The sequence below is a fragment of the Panulirus ornatus genome, chromosome 10 (genome assembly GCF_036320965.1).
Source record: "Panulirus ornatus isolate Po-2019 chromosome 10, ASM3632096v1, whole genome shotgun sequence".
In the NCBI taxonomy this organism is placed as follows: domain Eukaryota; kingdom Metazoa; phylum Arthropoda; class Malacostraca; order Decapoda; family Palinuridae; genus Panulirus; species Panulirus ornatus.
In genome coordinates, this window is record NC_092233.1 from 13,684,870 (window position 1) to 13,700,911 (window position 16,042).

The following is a 16,042-nucleotide window of genomic DNA, read 5'->3' on the forward strand; positions in this document are numbered from 1 at the left end:
TCTTGCTCGCATTTACTCTCAGCTTTCTTCTTTCACACACTTTACCAAACTTTGTCACCAGCTTCTGCAGTTTGTCATCCAAATCAGGCACCAGTGATGTATCATCAGCAAACAACAACTGACTGACTTCCCAAGCCCTCATCCACAACAGACTGCATACTTGCCCCTCTCTCCAAAACTCTTGCATTCTCCTCCCTAACCACCTCATCCATAAACAGATTAACCTTGGAGACATCACACACCCCTGCCGTAAACCGACATTTACTGGGAACTACTTCTCTCCCTACCCGTACACATGCCTTACATCCTTGTTAAAAACTCTTTACTGCTTCTAACAGCTTACCTCCCACACCATATGCTCTTAATACCTTCCACAAAGCATTTCTGTCAGCCCTGTCATATGCCTTCTCCAGATCCATAAATGCTACAAAGAAATCCATCTGTTTTTCTAAGTATTTATCACATACATTCTTCAAAGCAAACACCTGATCCACACATCCTATACTACTTCTGAAACCACACTGCTCTACCCCAATCTGATGCTCAGTACATGGCTTTACCCACTCAGTCAATACCCTTCCGTATGATTTCCCAGGAATACTCAGCAAACTTTTACCTCTGTAATTTGAACAATCACCATAATCCCCTTTGCCTTTGTACACTGGTGCTATGCATGCATTCCGCCAATCCTGTGACACTTCATCATGAACCATACATACAGTGAATAGCCTTACCAAGCAATCAACAACACAGTCACCCCCTTTTTTGATAAATTCCACTGCATTACCATCCAAACCCACCACCTTGTCGGCTTTCATCTTCTGGAAAGCTTTCACTACCTCTTCTCTGTTTACCAGACCATTCAACCTGACCCTCTCACTTTGCACACCACCTTGACCAAAACTCCCTATATCTGTCACTCTCTCAGCAAACACATTCAGCAAACCTTCAAATACTCACTCCATCTCCTCACCTCATCACGACTTGTTATTACCTCCCCATTAGCCCCCTTCACCAATGTTCCCATTTGTTCTCCTGTCTTGCGCACTTCATTTACCTCCTTCCAAAACATCTTTTTATTCTCCCTAAAATTTAATGTGTGTGTGTGTGTATGTGAGTGGATGTGTCTTGCTTTGCCTGTTTCCTGGTGCTACCTCAGTAATGTGGGAAACAGGAATCAAGTATTACTGAATAAGAGCAGTGTTGCTATCATTATACTAAATAAAGGATTAGCTTAAGAACTATAGAGACATATGTTACAGAGAATAATAGGGAAAGAGTACATGAATATTATTATTAAGAGAGTAGAAATAGGAATGCTGGATGAGAACCCTTTTTTCTTTTTATGTTGAGGATTGATCAAACCAGCTCTGTGAAGATGATCGTAGGACAGTATATAGCAAACAGAAGAAAGTTGTATGCAGTATTCTTGGATATAGGAAATGCATATGAATTAAACTGGAATGCATTATTGAAGGTATTGGATATCTTTGGTGACATAAGGTAACTGCTGGGTGTAGCAAAATAATCTCACCAAAATGTTATATTGTGTAGGGATGGTAAGCTTAATTAAAGTTTTAATGATTTAAACGGGAGTGAGACAGCTGGTTGATGTTACCTTGATATTTCAATGTATGTAAGAATAGAGAAGAGAGAGATGAAAGCAAGAACAGGACCAGAAGGATTAAGCTTGAGCTAGAAAAACCTGGTTGTTGTTGATCAGCTTATTTGTAGATGATCTTTTGTTGCTAATGGAGAAGGATGAGTATTTGCAAAAATGGTGAGTGTTACACAGAAGCAGGTTAAAAGTAAATGCCAATTAAACTAATGTGATGGTTTTTGAAAGGAGAGGGACTGAAGTGATAGGTTTTGCAGTGCTTTACAGACTAGTTTGAAATACTGAGTTGAAGGGCAGAGTTATGATGTGTGGTAAACTGTTGAAAGATGTTAGAGAATATTAGTAACTGAGTTCAGTACTGTATAGAATCAAGGAAAAAATTTAATAGGAAAGTAAAAAAAATGATTGAGTGACTGCATAATACTGCCAGCCTTAATCTTTATGTTTGAGACATTGGCACAGAATGGAACAGATTAAGACTGATCAGATAAATTATTTGAATATTGGTTGTAGAGTTAGTAGATGGGATGGAGTAAGTAATGCTGAAGTGTATATAAGTAATATGTCAGTTAGAGGAAAAGCCATGAAGTGTCATGTAGTGGGTTAAGAATAATGCCTTAAAGTGACTTGGCCATGTGGAGAGCATACATGATAAGTTGGTAAACAAAATATAGAAGAATAAGGTAGATGAAAATAGAAGATACTGCCATCCTCTGTTGGGAAGATATGGAAATATGTCGAGAAGAGAACCCATGGTGTGAAGGATTGTTGTTTTAGATTGTCAGGCCTTATCCAGTATAGTCCCAAGTTTTTAGATAGCATATCCCAAGGCATCATGCTTTGGTTTACACCCAGGAAGAAGTTCCTGGGGCACCCAGGCATCAAAGGTAGATAGACTGATAGATACAGTGTATAGATATAACCTAGATAGATAGATAGATAGATACATTGCATAGATATAAAGATTGTTTCATTTTCAATGGTATATTTCTTGTAAAAATCATAAGTTGGACAGTGTCCTTTCTCTTTTTTTCATAATTGTTGTATATAAAAGGTGAACTTTCCTTGGTGTAAACTTTATAATTCCCTTTTAGTTTTTTGTCTTTCTTGGTCATGTACAGCATGTTCCATGTGCAGTGCAAGGAATCTCATGCAGAATCTTCTCTTCATAACTTCCTTGGTCTTTCTCTTCATATTTCTTCATAAAAGAACTTCCCTCATTATCAAGACATATGTAAACTGATGTTTTCTTCATGTTCAGGTTTCAAGCCAAGCTCAGGAACAGTACAAGAATTAAATTTTCGATCCAGTAAAAATGTCTGGGGCTACTTTAGTGTATCAGCTTCAGGAGGGCTTCATGAGTATGCTGACTCACAGTTCGGTCACTGCTTTTCTTGGGGAGAAAACAGAGAAGCGGCAAGAGAGTAAGTTTTATTTATGTAGATTTGGCACTTTGAATTTTTAATGTAAAGTTCCTTCTGTAAACTGTTTGCATATTACCAAATTACTTAGCAGGTGGAGTATTTCATATATAGTGATGTAGTAAGGCCTTTTCTGCCCAAAGAGCATTTTTCCCTAGAAATGTGATTTCTCCCCCTTCTTTATTACTTATTCTCTCTCATAAATGATCTTATCATTTTTTATTTTCTATATCTATACCTTATGTAACACCTAGCAGAAATGACTGAAGCACAGTAGAAAAATCGTACCTGATTGTTAACATGAAAGTAGCGAAGCATTTCCCATCTCTGCACAAATTATGAAGAATGTATGGAAGTTTTAAGGGGTTTCACTTTATATGCCTACTAGTGAAAGAAAACTCAGTAAATAGCAGACCCTTGTTAGAAGTATGGATAGTTTTCATCTGAGAGACTTTAGTGAACTGAGATAAAGTAGGGTTAGAACAAGTTTTGGAGATATAAATAGGTAGATTGTAATAAAAGGATAAGGGAGTGTGGTTAAGAAAGGTGAGGAGGGTGTGCTCAAATGGTGGATGTGTTGGATATAAAATGTTTGAGGACAATATGTGGTGTGAGGTGGTTTGATCGAGTAAGTAATGAAAGGGTAAGAGAGATGTGTGTTAATAAAAAGAGTGTGGTTGAGAGAGCAGAAGAGGGTGTATTGAAATGGTTTGGACACATGGAGAGAATGAGTGAGGAAAGATTAACAGATATATATATGTGTCAGAGGTGGAGGGAAGAAGGAGAAGTGGGAGACCAAATTGGAGGTGGAAGGATGGAGTGAAAAAGATTTTGAGTGACCGGGACCTGAACATACAGGAGGATGAAAGGCGTGCAAAGTGTTGAGTGAATTGGAATGATGTGGTATACCGGGGTCAATGAGTTGTCAGTAGCTTGAACCAGAGTATGTGAAGCATCTGGGGTAAACCATGGAAAGGCTTGAGTCCATGGGGAAAATGAAACATGATAAGTTCCCAAGTGCACTTTCAAGTAATAATCACATCATCAGGTGAGACACAAGAGAGAGATATATGTCAGTTGATATACATCGAAGAGACAAAGCTAGGATGCAATTTGGTAAACATGTGATATATATATATCACACTCTATGTGACAGAGTGTAAGAAAGTACACTCTAGATTGATATGGGTAAAACTGAAAGTGGATGGAGAGAGATGGGTGATTATTGGTGCATATGCACCTAGGCATGAGAAGAAAGATCATGAGAGGCATGTGTTTTGGGAGCACCTGAGTGAGTTTGTTAGTAGTTTTGATGCACGAGACCGGGTTATAGTGATGGGTGATTTGAATGCAAAGGTGAGTAATGTGGCAGTTGAGGAAATAATTGGTGTACATGGGGTGTTCAGTGTTGTAAATGGAAATTGTGAAGAGCTTGTAGATTTATGCGCTGAAAAAGGACTGGTGATTGGGAATGCCTGGTTTAAAAAGAGAGATATACATAAGTATACGTATGTAAGTAGGAGAGATGGCCAGAGAGTGTTATTGGATTATGTGTTGATTGATAGGCGCGCAAAAGAGACTTTTGGATGTTGATATGCAGAGAGGTGCAACTGGAGGGATGTCTGATCATTATCTTGTGGAGGCGAAGGTGAAGATTTGTAGAGGTTTTCAGAAAAGAAGAGAGAATGTTGGGGTGAAGAGAGTGGTGAGAGTAAGTGAGCTTGGGAAGAGACTTGTGTGAGGAAGTACCAGGAGAGACTGAGTACAGAATGGAAAAAAGGTGAGAACAAAGGACGTAAGGGGAGTGGAGAAGGAATGGGAAGTACATAGGGAAGCAGTGATGGCTTGCGCAAGGGATGCTTGTGGCATGAGAAGTGTGGGAGGTAAGCAGATTAGAAAGGGTAGTGAGTGGTGGGATGAAGAAGTAAGATTATTATTGAAAGACAAGAGAGAGGCATTTGGACGACTTTTGCAAAGAAATGATGCAAATGAGTGGGAGATGTATAAAAGAAAGAGGCAGGAGGTCAAGAGAAAGGTGCAAGAGATGAAAAAGTAGGCAAATGAGAGTTGGGGTGAGAGAGTATCATTAAATTTTAGGGAGAATAAAAAGATGTTTAGGAAGAAGGTAAATAAAGTGCATAAGATGAGGGAACAAATGGGAATAACAGTGAAGGGGGCTAATGGGGAGGTGATAACAAGTAGTGGTGATGTGAGGAGACGGAGTGAGTATTTTGAAGGTCTGTTGAATGTATTTGATGATAGAGTGGCAGATATAGGGTGTTTTGGTCGAGGTCGTGTGCAAAGTTAGAGGGTTAGGGAGAATGATTTGGTGAACAGAGAGGAGATAGTAAAAGCTTTGTGGAAGGTGAAAACCATTAAGGCAGCGGCTTTGGATGGTATTGCAGTGGAATTTATTACAAAAGGGGTGACTGTGTTGTTGACTGGTTGGTAAGGTTAATTGATGTATGTATGACTCATGGTGAGGTGCCTGAGGATTGGCAGAATGCTTGCATAGTGCCATTGTACAAAGGCAAAGGGGAAAATGTGGGTGCTCAAATTACAGAGGTATAAGTTTGTTGAGTATTCCTGGGAAATTTAATGGAGGGTATTGATTGAGAGGGTGAAGGCATGTACAGAGCATCAGATTGGGGAAGAGCAGTGTGGTTTCAGAAGTGGTAGAGGATGTGTGGATCAGGTGTTTGCTTTGAAGAATGTATGTGAGAAATACTTAGAAAAGCAAATGGATTTGTATGTAGCATTTATGGATCTGGAGAAGGCATATGATAGAGTTGATAGAGATGCTCTGTGGAAGGTATTAAGAATATATGGTGTGGGAGGCAAGTTGTTAGAAGCAGTGAAAAGTTTTTATCGAGGATGTAAGGCATGTGTACGTGTAGGAAGAGAGGAAAGTGATTGGTTCTCAGTGAATGTAGGTTTGCGGCAGGGGTGTGTGATGTCTCCATGGTTGTTTAATTTGTTTATGGATGGGGTTGTTAGGGAGGTGAATGCAAGAGTTTTGGAAAGAGGGGCAAGTATGAAGTCTGTTGGGGATGAGAGAGCTTGGGAAGTGAGTCAGTTGTTGTTCGCTGATGATACAGCGCTGGTGGCTGATTCATGTGAGAAACTGCAGAAGCTGGTGACTGAGTTTGGTAAAGTGTGTGAAAGAAGAAAGTTAAGAGTAAATGTGAATAAGAGCAAGGTTATTAGGTACAGTAGGGTTGAGGGTCAAGTCAATTGGGAGGTGAGTTTGAATGGAGAAAAACTGGAGGAAGTGAAGTGTTTTAGATATCTGGGAGTGGATCTGGCAGCGGATGGAACCATGGAAGCGGAAGTGGATCATAGGGTGGGGGAGGGGGCGAAAATTCTGGGAACCTTGAAGAATGTGTGGAAGTCGAGAACATTATCTCGGAAAGCAAAAATGGGTATGTTTGAAGGAATAGTGGTTCCAACAATGATGTATGGTTGCGAGGCATGGGCTATGGATAGAGTTGTGGGCAGGAGGATGGATGTGCTGGAAATGAGATGTTTGAGGACAATGTGTGGTGTGAGGTGGTTTGATCGAGTAAGTAACGTAAGGGTAAGAGAGATGTGTGGAAATAAAAAGATCGTGGTTGAGAGAGCAGAAGAGGGTGTTTTGAAATGGTTTGGGCACATGGAGAGAATGAGTGAGGAAAGATTGACCAAGAGGATATATGTGTCGGAGGTGGAGGGAACGAGGAGAAGTGGGAGACCAAATTGGAGGTGGAAAGATGGAGTGAAAAAGATTTTGTGTGATCGGGGCCTGAACATGCAGGAGGGTGAAAGGAGGGCAAGGAATAGAGTGAATTGGAGCGATGTGGTATACCGGGGTTGACGTGCTGTCAGTGGATTGAATCAAGGCATGTGAAGCGTCTGGGGTAAACCATGGAAAGCTGTGTAGGTATGTATATTTGCGTGTGTGGACGTATGTATATACATGTGTATGGGGGGTGGGTTGGGCCATTTCTTTCGTCTGTTTCCTTGCGCTACCTCGCAAACGCGGGAGACAGCGACAAAGAAAAAAAAAAAAAAGTTTTAAAATTGATAATCCTTTTATTTTATTTTAATTATTTTTTTCATTATATTTTGTCGCTGTCTCCCGCGTTAGTGAGGTAGCGCAAGGAAACAGATGAAAGAATGGCCCAACCCACCTACATACACATGTCTATACATACACGTCCACTCACGCACATATACATATCTATACATCTCAACATATACATGCATATACACACACAGACATGTACACATATACACATGTGCATAATTCATACTGTCTGCCCTTATTCATTCCTGTTGTCACCCCGCCACACGTGAAATGATAATCCCCTCCCTCCTTATGTGCACAAGGTAGCGCTAGGAAAAGACAACAAAGGCCACATTCGTTCACACTCAGTCTCTAGCTGTCATGTATAAAGGTTTCTGCTACCTATTGATTCAGCACAATTAGTGATGTATTACCAGGTTCACTGTTACTGAAGTTTTGGTTACTTTGCAGAAATTTAGTGATTGCCTTAAAAGAACTCTCTATACGAGGAGACTTCCGAACTACTGTGGAATATTTGATCACACTCCTAGAGACTGAAACTTTTCAGGCAAATTCTATTGGTAAGTTAGAAACTTTTCATTATTTGATTGCGTGCTAGTTAACTGGGTACTCTTTTTCACTCAAACCATTCTCATATCTTATAATTGAATCCCTGATATTTGTGTTATATGGGTCTGTTACACTGTATATATTTATTTACAGACTTCTGGGTTTTCATTTTTCCTTTCAGTATTAGACCATTCTATGTAAAAATTTACTGTGTGTTTATCCGATATATTAGATCCATTTCTATGCAAATTGAATAAATCAAGCACATACAGTCACTTAGTTGACTCATTTAATTCTATGGAGACTCATAATTTTGTATTTCTTGTGGGGGTGATGGTCAGAGAGAAGTGGAGGAATTGTGTAAGGAAGAATGGAGAGGTAAGAGTGTTGGCAGGCAAAAAGATGAAGCATTAAAAATGCAAGAAGGAATATGAAAAGAGGATGACCGAAAGTTTAGTTGGAAGTGCAGTAAATGCAGGGATGCAGTCAGGTGTGAATAACATGTTTAAAATGTTCAGAGAGAGACAGGTTAAGGTTGTGGAATTAGTAATAGGATACAAGGTCATGAGATATAACAGTAACAAGGGAAACATATACTGTGGAAGAGAAGAAAATGCCTGTTGTCAATTGTTTGAAAGGAAAGTATCAGTGGAAGTTCAGTAAATGTGGAGGAGAGAATATAAGATGTGTAAGTGAATGTTAAGAAGCTGATACAGGAAATCAAAGAAAGAGTAGATGATGGTTATGGAAGAAAATTGAGTGAGAAGTTTAGGGGGTATAAGAAATTGTGCAGGATTGAAGTGAAAATGGAAAGAGGTGGATGTGAGAATGAAAATTTTAATTTAAAGAGTAAGGAAGTGGAATTTCTGAATCAAGGGAAGGAAGTGAAAGGAAGATGGAAAGAATATTTTGAAGAACTGATTTATGTGGGAGAAGATGAGGCAGTAGTTGTTTTATGCATGGTGTGGAGGATAGGAGGTAAAGGAAACCAGTGCATGGGCCTATAGCAAGAAGGGAGGTAACAAGGTTGACAATGAGGTTGAAGGTAGGAAAGGCACTTGAATTGCATGGAATTATGGCTGAAATGTTAAAGTATGAAAGAGAAACTGTGACAGAATGGGTGCATTTGATGTATGAATTTGCATGGGAACATATGGTTGTGCCAGAGGATTGGGTGAATGCTACTATTGTTGCTTTATTCAGAAGGAAAGGTACTAAGGATATGTGTAGCAGTTTTAAGGGAATAAGTCTAAGATTACCTGGAAAAGTGCATGCAAGATTGTTGATTCATAGAGTGATGAAAGCAAATAAATGTAGAAAAAGTGAGGGGCAAGGGGTTTTAGGAAAGGTACGGGATTATGTGAATCAGATTTTTGTGGTGAAAATGACTGTGGAAGTGTATGTAGTGAAATGTAAGAAGCCATATGCAGCTTTTATGGATCTGAAGAAAGCACATGACTGAGTCGAGTTGGAGGCGTAATGGAATGTGTTAAGGATGTATAGGGTAAGGAGACAACTGTTGGAGGTTGTGGAAGCCTTCTTCTTTCTTTCTTTCATACTTTTCGCCATTTCCTGCATTAGCGAGGTAGTGTTAAGAACAGAGGACTGGGCCTTAGAGGGAATGTCCTCACCTGGCCCCCTTCTCTGTTCCTTCTTTTGGAAAATTAAAAAAAACAAGAGGGGAGGATTTCCAGCCCCCTGCTCCCTTCCCTTTTAGTTGCCTTCTACGACATGCAGGGAATATGTTGGAAGTATTCTTTCCCCCCTATCCCCAGGGATAAGCCTTCTATGGAGCAACAAATGCATGTTTAAGAGTGGATGGAGAGTTGAGTGAAAGTTTTCGTATTCATGTGTATGTAAGGCAGGGCTGTATGATGTCATTGTGGTTTTTAACATATATGTGAATGGAGTGTTCAGAGAAGTGAAAGCAACCCCAGAGATTGGAGTGTGGAGGTGAGGTATGGTAGCTCGTGTCAAACCTGTTTGTGGATAATACCATGAAGAGGAGTTGCAGAAGGTTGTAAGTGTGTTTTATGATGTGTGTAAGCATAGGCAATGGAAGGTAAATGGAAACAAAAGAAAGTAATGGTGTTTGAAAGGAAACATAGTGGAATTGTAGATTTTGCTAAACCCTGTTGAGTGCAAGAAGAAATTGTACTGAACTGTGTTATAGGTATAGAAGAAAGACTGGAAGAGGTGAGAGAATTTTAGTATTTAAGAGCAGTCTTGGGTAAGTTTGGTGATATGGAAGGAGAGATGAATGAGAGAGCAGTACTGAGTAGGAAAGTCATTGGGTCCTTTAATCAAAAAATGAAGGGTAGTTATGAAAGTATGGAAGTGAAGAAAGGATTAAGTTACAGCATAGTTCTCCCGACCCTTTCCTATGCAGCCAAAACATGGACTTGGAATGATTCACAGAGGTCAGGAATCCAGGCTTTGGAAATGAGCTATTTGAGAGGAACATGTGGTATGACTAGATGGAATAAAGAAAGAAATGAGGGGTGTATGAGAGATGTGGTATGGCAGGGAATGGAAAGGGAATAAAGTTTGGAGTGGTAGAATTTGTGGAACGTAATACTTGGAAGTGGTTTGAGCATGTGGAAAGAATGCAAGATAGATAGTTTACAAGGAGAGTACATGATAGCACAATTAAAGGGTTAGGTGTGAGAGAAAGACCAACTGCAACATGGGGAAATAGAGTGGAAGAGTATTGGAGGGAGAGAAATTTTAGAAGAATTCATGGAATATTATTATTATTATTATTTTCTATTTTTTTATTTTGCTTTGTCGCTGTCTCCCGCATTTGCGAGGTAGCGCAAGGAAACAGACAAAAGAAATGGCCCAACCCACCCCCATACACATGTATATACATACACGTCCACACACGCAAATATACATACCTATACATCTCAATGTACACATATATATACACACACAGACACATACATATATACCCATGCACACAATTCACACTGTCTGCCTTTATTCATTCCCATCGCCACCTCACCACACATGGAATACCATCCCCCTCCCCCCTCATGTGTGCGAGGTAGCACTAGGAAAAGACAACAAAGGCCACATTCGTTCACACTCAGTCTTATTATATACTTTGTTGCTGTCTCCCGTGTTAGCAAGGTAGCGCAAGTAAAACAGACGAAAGAATGGTCCAACCCACCCACCTACACATGTATATACATACACGTCCACACACGCACGTATACATACCTATACAGCTCAACGTATACATATATATAGACACACAGACATATACATATATTCACATGTACATGATTCGTACTGTCTGCCCTTATTCATTCCCGTCGCCACCCCACCGCACATGAAATGAAAACCCCCTCCCCCCGCATGTGTGCGAGGTAGCACTAGGAAAAGACAACAAAGGCCACATTCGTTCACACTCAGTCTCTAGCTTTCATGTATAATGCACCGAAACCTTAGCTCCCTTTCCACATCCAGGCCCCACGCATTCCTCAGGTGTTGTAGAAGGCGACTAAAGGGGACTGGAGCGGGGGGCTAGAAACCCTTCCCTCCTTGTATTCTAACTTTCTAAAAGGGGAAACAGAAGCTAAAAGTATACATATATATTAAAAGACAACAGATTTGGTTCAGTGTCGTTATCGTACACATACTAACATCAGTGTCACAATTTTAGTGTTTTCTTCACCCACACTGTTCTTAATGCAATCTGTCCATGCTCTAACTCTTTCTCTTACTCTTAGTGATAACATATTCTTCTCTCTTGCCTGTTAGTTTTCTTTTATTCTTGTCCTTACCACTCTTCCTTCCATGCCCTCCCACAACATGCATTCATCAATTCCATTCTCACTCCATGCACCCTGCGGGAAGATATAGGATTCCCCATTCTCCAGCACATTTAAAGTATAATTATAAATTCTCAAAAAATGCCCTCCTATTATTCTCACCAGTCTTCCCATTAACATTCAGAGCCATCATCCTCAATCACTCGTCCCTTTTACTCCTTGGCATAACTGGTGGACTCCTTTGGTGCTCCTCAACCTTTAGTGCCTCACCCTTGATAGGCCACAGACAGAGGACAACTCCAGTGCAGTGTTTCCAGAGCAAACATATACAGATTATAAACAGTATAATTTCTAAACAACTGTAATTTATAAACACTAACTACTAAAGAAAATGATAATGAATTACCATATACATTAGAATTGAGTATATGAAGACAAATTAATCACATTCCTAAAGCAGAGAGTACATACATTTCACACTGTTGTGAGTACACACACACTACTCAGAAATCTTTCTTTCTTTCATACTATTCGCCATTTCCTGCGTTAGCGAGGTAGCGTTAAGAACAGAGGACTGGACCTTTGAGGGAATATCCTCACCTGGCCCCCTTCTCTGTTCCTTCTTTTGGAAAATAAAAAAAACAAAAAACGAGAGGGGAGGATTTCCAGCCCCCCGCTCCCTTCCCTTTTAGTCGCCTTCTACGACACGCAGGGAATACATGGGAAGTATTCTTTCTCCCCATCCCCAGGGAAAACTACTCAGAAATAAGTTTATGAAAATCAAGTTCATTACAATGACTAGGATGCTCTTCTGGGACACATCGTAGTTTCACAAATTGTCTTTCATTCATAGCTTTAACTCTTACAAGTCTTAATCTTTAAGTCACACTTGTACCCTGGTTATGCCTGAGATGATGTCAATGAAATGCTTTGTGTAGGCATTAGATGTCAAGTAGTATTCCATTGGGGTGCAACAGTACTAGTATTCCCCAGGTTATGATGAATGTTGTCAGATTCTGATTCTCTTCATCCAGCGTACATGATGATATCTCAAATATGCATCATTTACTGTCTTGTATGAATATGGTGGTGTACACAGTGCCATATCAGATAGTGTCGGTGTGATGCATCTCCCTCATACAACATGGGTTTAGTCATTGGAAGTCCCTTGTGCGCCTAGGCTTTATGCTTTTCTTGGGCACCACCACTGTTGATGAGCACTGATCAGATGCCTTCCCAGTTGGCATGGGCCAGCTTTTTTACCTCATCCTCCAAGTGCTCTGGGATCAGAATAGACATGTGACAAGCATAAGGCACTGATCCTGGTATGAGTGTGGTAAGTCTTGCTAGTCATGACAAGCATAAGGCACTGATCCTGGTATAAGATGAGTGTGGTAAGTCTTGCTAGTCGTTACTGGCAGAGGATCGTGGTCCCTGTCGATTGTGGAGGAGAATTGATGCATCATCCAGGCCCTCAGCAACAGGATGTTCACTGTCATGGCCACCATGGGCGGGGTGGTGGGTTTGGCTGGTGCTTAGGAGACTCACAACTCATCTCTCACCTTTCAAGGTCAGCTGATGGCAACTACCAAGCAGTTGATGCAGAAACTTCACATGCACCAGGTCAAGTTTCTTACATACCTCCAATGACAGGAATAGTTCTTCAACCCTCATCACAAAATGTACATCTGCAGTTATAGGTGCAACCTATCACACAATGTTCACCTGCAGTTGTAGGCCTTCCATTGTAGTTGTTGAAACACTCTCACCCCAGGACATTCATTCCAACTCCTATGGTATGACATAGCCATATGCCTGCTGCTTGGGATAGTTTGTCAGCCAGCCCCAGTATTTTCATGTGCACTTGATCTGCTGCACAAACTTCAGCGTATGTTTCCACAAGCATTAACAGTGCCTGTAACTTGGATGGGGAGCCATAACTGACCATGACCTTCAGCTTTGGCAACTTGCTGCTTCTAGCCACTGACTGGGAAACCATATCCAGTTGCTGCAGCCTTCAGGGAGATGCAGTTGTCTTTCTGCGGCACCTGGGGAAGTGACCCTTGTTATCACAGTTGTTGCACTGCTTGCTCTTTGCTGGGTAGCACGACTGCTCCTCCTGGTGGAATCAGCCATAGTGACCACCCCTCTGCTTCTCAATGATCAGTTTAACCACTAAATATCTCTGCTAGTAGTTCACCTTGATTGCTACAACCTTCTTTGTTGCCTCACTGTCACCTTCCTCACAGCTGTCTGCTAGTGCTGAGCCAGCACTCCAGTGGCTTGCATATGCTACTCACCAAACTTGATTGTGATGCTTTTTATAGTCTTGGAAGATCTTTTGCTTAAGGATGGTGTTGTTTAGTTCCACCATGATCTTGTGAACCAACATGTAAGTGAGGTCTTTTTGACACGAGGGGCACCTGAAGATGCAGTCTAGGGCTTGCTCCTGGCACATGTGGGCATGCAATGTGACTAACTCATTGGCCCCTTATAGCAGGCCAAAACTTTATTCCTATCTAAGTGCTGCATTACTTGCCATAGTGATTAATGAGCCCATTGCATCCAAAGCCTCACTGGTTGCGAGAGCCTCCCATTCAGTGATTGTTTTGTATGCGTCTGTTACATATTGTTAACCTGTATCACAGTAGAGCTTACATTGAGCTTAGCCTTGCTGTTGACCCACATTGGTATCTTAATCCAACCCTCCATTGAATGGTGCTGGTTCTTAAAGGTGGCCATGGTCATCAGGTAGCTGCACCTCAATGGGGCAGTTGCAGCAGCTCCACGTATCCTAGGCAAACCACCCTGACTTCTGTTTCTGTCAGCCGAATGATTTTTTGTGGCGATAACGTTTGATAATTGCAATACCCTTTTGTACTGCAGCTGCTGTTGTGCTGCCAGCATTTTATCCAGTAGTCATTTCAGAATAAATTCGACTGTGGCCCCAACCCTCTTTGCACTCCTGGGTTGTGCTTTCATTTGGAGTGGTATTATCCCCTGCTGTACTTGTTGTGAAGGTGTGGCTACCCAGTATACCTTGTGTAAGGTTCAGTGATAAGGCATCTAGATTTTTTGGATGTTTAATGGGGCCAGCATACATATGGTTCTGGGATCTAATGAGTGTGCATAATGAAGATCTATGGCTGTCAGTCTTGACATCTTACTCCACCAAGTAGGAGCCACCTACACACCATTGCAAGACAAAACTCTTGTACATCCATACACGTTAGCTTGCATCCTACACTAATGTAGTCTGCTTCTTCTTGTACAGGTGAAAGGCATCTTACCAAAATTCAAATGCCAGCATTTTTGTTTTTGAAGTTTGAGTTCAAGACATTAATACTCCATGCTTTTCTCTGTTATTTCAGTGATTTTTGCCCTTGTTTTGTCCTTATAATGGCATCTGACAAGCATCCAACCCTCAGTACTGTATTAGCTGTGTAATTGCCAAACTCTGCTTTAGGTAGTCTACATTGGACTTGTTACAAGTGGAGATGGAAGATTTTTTTGAAAAATAGAGTTTCATTAGGAGAATCATTATTTGATATAAAAAAAATCCTATATCTTAGCACTTACCACCTAGGAATATGGACTAGAGATGTTCTACCAGTACCTTCAGGTGTCTGCCATATATCACCGAAGAACCCATCAACCCCCATGTTTTACATGGTCATATCATATCATATGCTATCTCTCTGTAATCCTTCCACTGATATTCAGATCTTGTGTTGATCTACTGTTCATCATTATAATTCAAAACAGCATTTCGGTATTCTTTATCTTCATTCTTAGTATCTTTTTATAATTAACTTTCTTGAGGTACTATACAGAATAACCGGCACAAATACTACGGGTTTTCACAAACATTTTTCATACCAGTGTTTTGAATAATTCCTGATAATTTCAATTCATTTTTAGACACAGGTTGGCTGGACCACTTAATAGCAGCTCAAGTGAAGGGCAAGAAACCAGACACCATGTTAGCAGTGATGTGTGCATCTGTCCTTATTGCAGACAATACTATTCAGGATGCATATAATAATTTCTACACATCTCTGGAAAAGTATGGATATGTCTGTCTTATTGTTTCACTGAAATAAGCTTAGTATGGGATGATGTACCCTCTGTAATATCTTAAGTGTTTGTCATTACTGAAGAGTATGCTATGAATTTCAGATATTCTTTAGGTAAGTGTCATAAAGGAAAAAGGTGTTGACTAGTTTTTTATTACTTTACAGGGGACAGGTATTGCCTCTGAAGTCTCTAACCAATGTAGTGGAAGTTGACCTCATATCAGATGGAGTAAAGTACCATATACAAGCCACAAAATCAGGGCCTACTCAGTATTTCCTTGTACTTAATGGCACAAACAAATCTATGGATTTCTTTCGTATGAGTGATGGTGGATTGCTGCTCTCTGTTGATGGCGTTAGTCATGTCACTTACCTTAAAGATGAAGTGGACAAGTAAGTAATTTATCACAGCAGCTTTTCCTTGAAAATTATGTAGTATGTGATAAATCTTAAACTGAGTTTACTGCAAAATAATGAACTCAAAGGCTAATCATATTCTCAAGATTTGCAGTTTTTCAGAAAGTATAAAGTGA

At 40.4% G+C, this 16,042-nt stretch overlaps 1 protein-coding gene across 7 annotated transcripts in view; it reads left to right on the forward strand.

The window, feature by feature from the left end:
* Positions 1-16,042, forward strand: part of ACC (acetyl-CoA carboxylase) — a 333,790-nt gene that overhangs the window by 86,790 nt on the left and 230,958 nt on the right. For all 7 annotated transcript variants that reach the window (XM_071665546.1, XM_071665545.1, XM_071665542.1 and 4 more), the window contains 4 exons: positions 2,880-3,042; positions 7,556-7,665; positions 15,355-15,499; positions 15,675-15,902. In XM_071665546.1, coding sequence (XP_071521647.1) covers positions 2,880-3,042; positions 7,556-7,665; positions 15,355-15,499; positions 15,675-15,902 — 646 coding nt within the window. The remainder of the gene's footprint in view (positions 1-2,879; positions 3,043-7,555; positions 7,666-15,354; positions 15,500-15,674; positions 15,903-16,042) is intronic.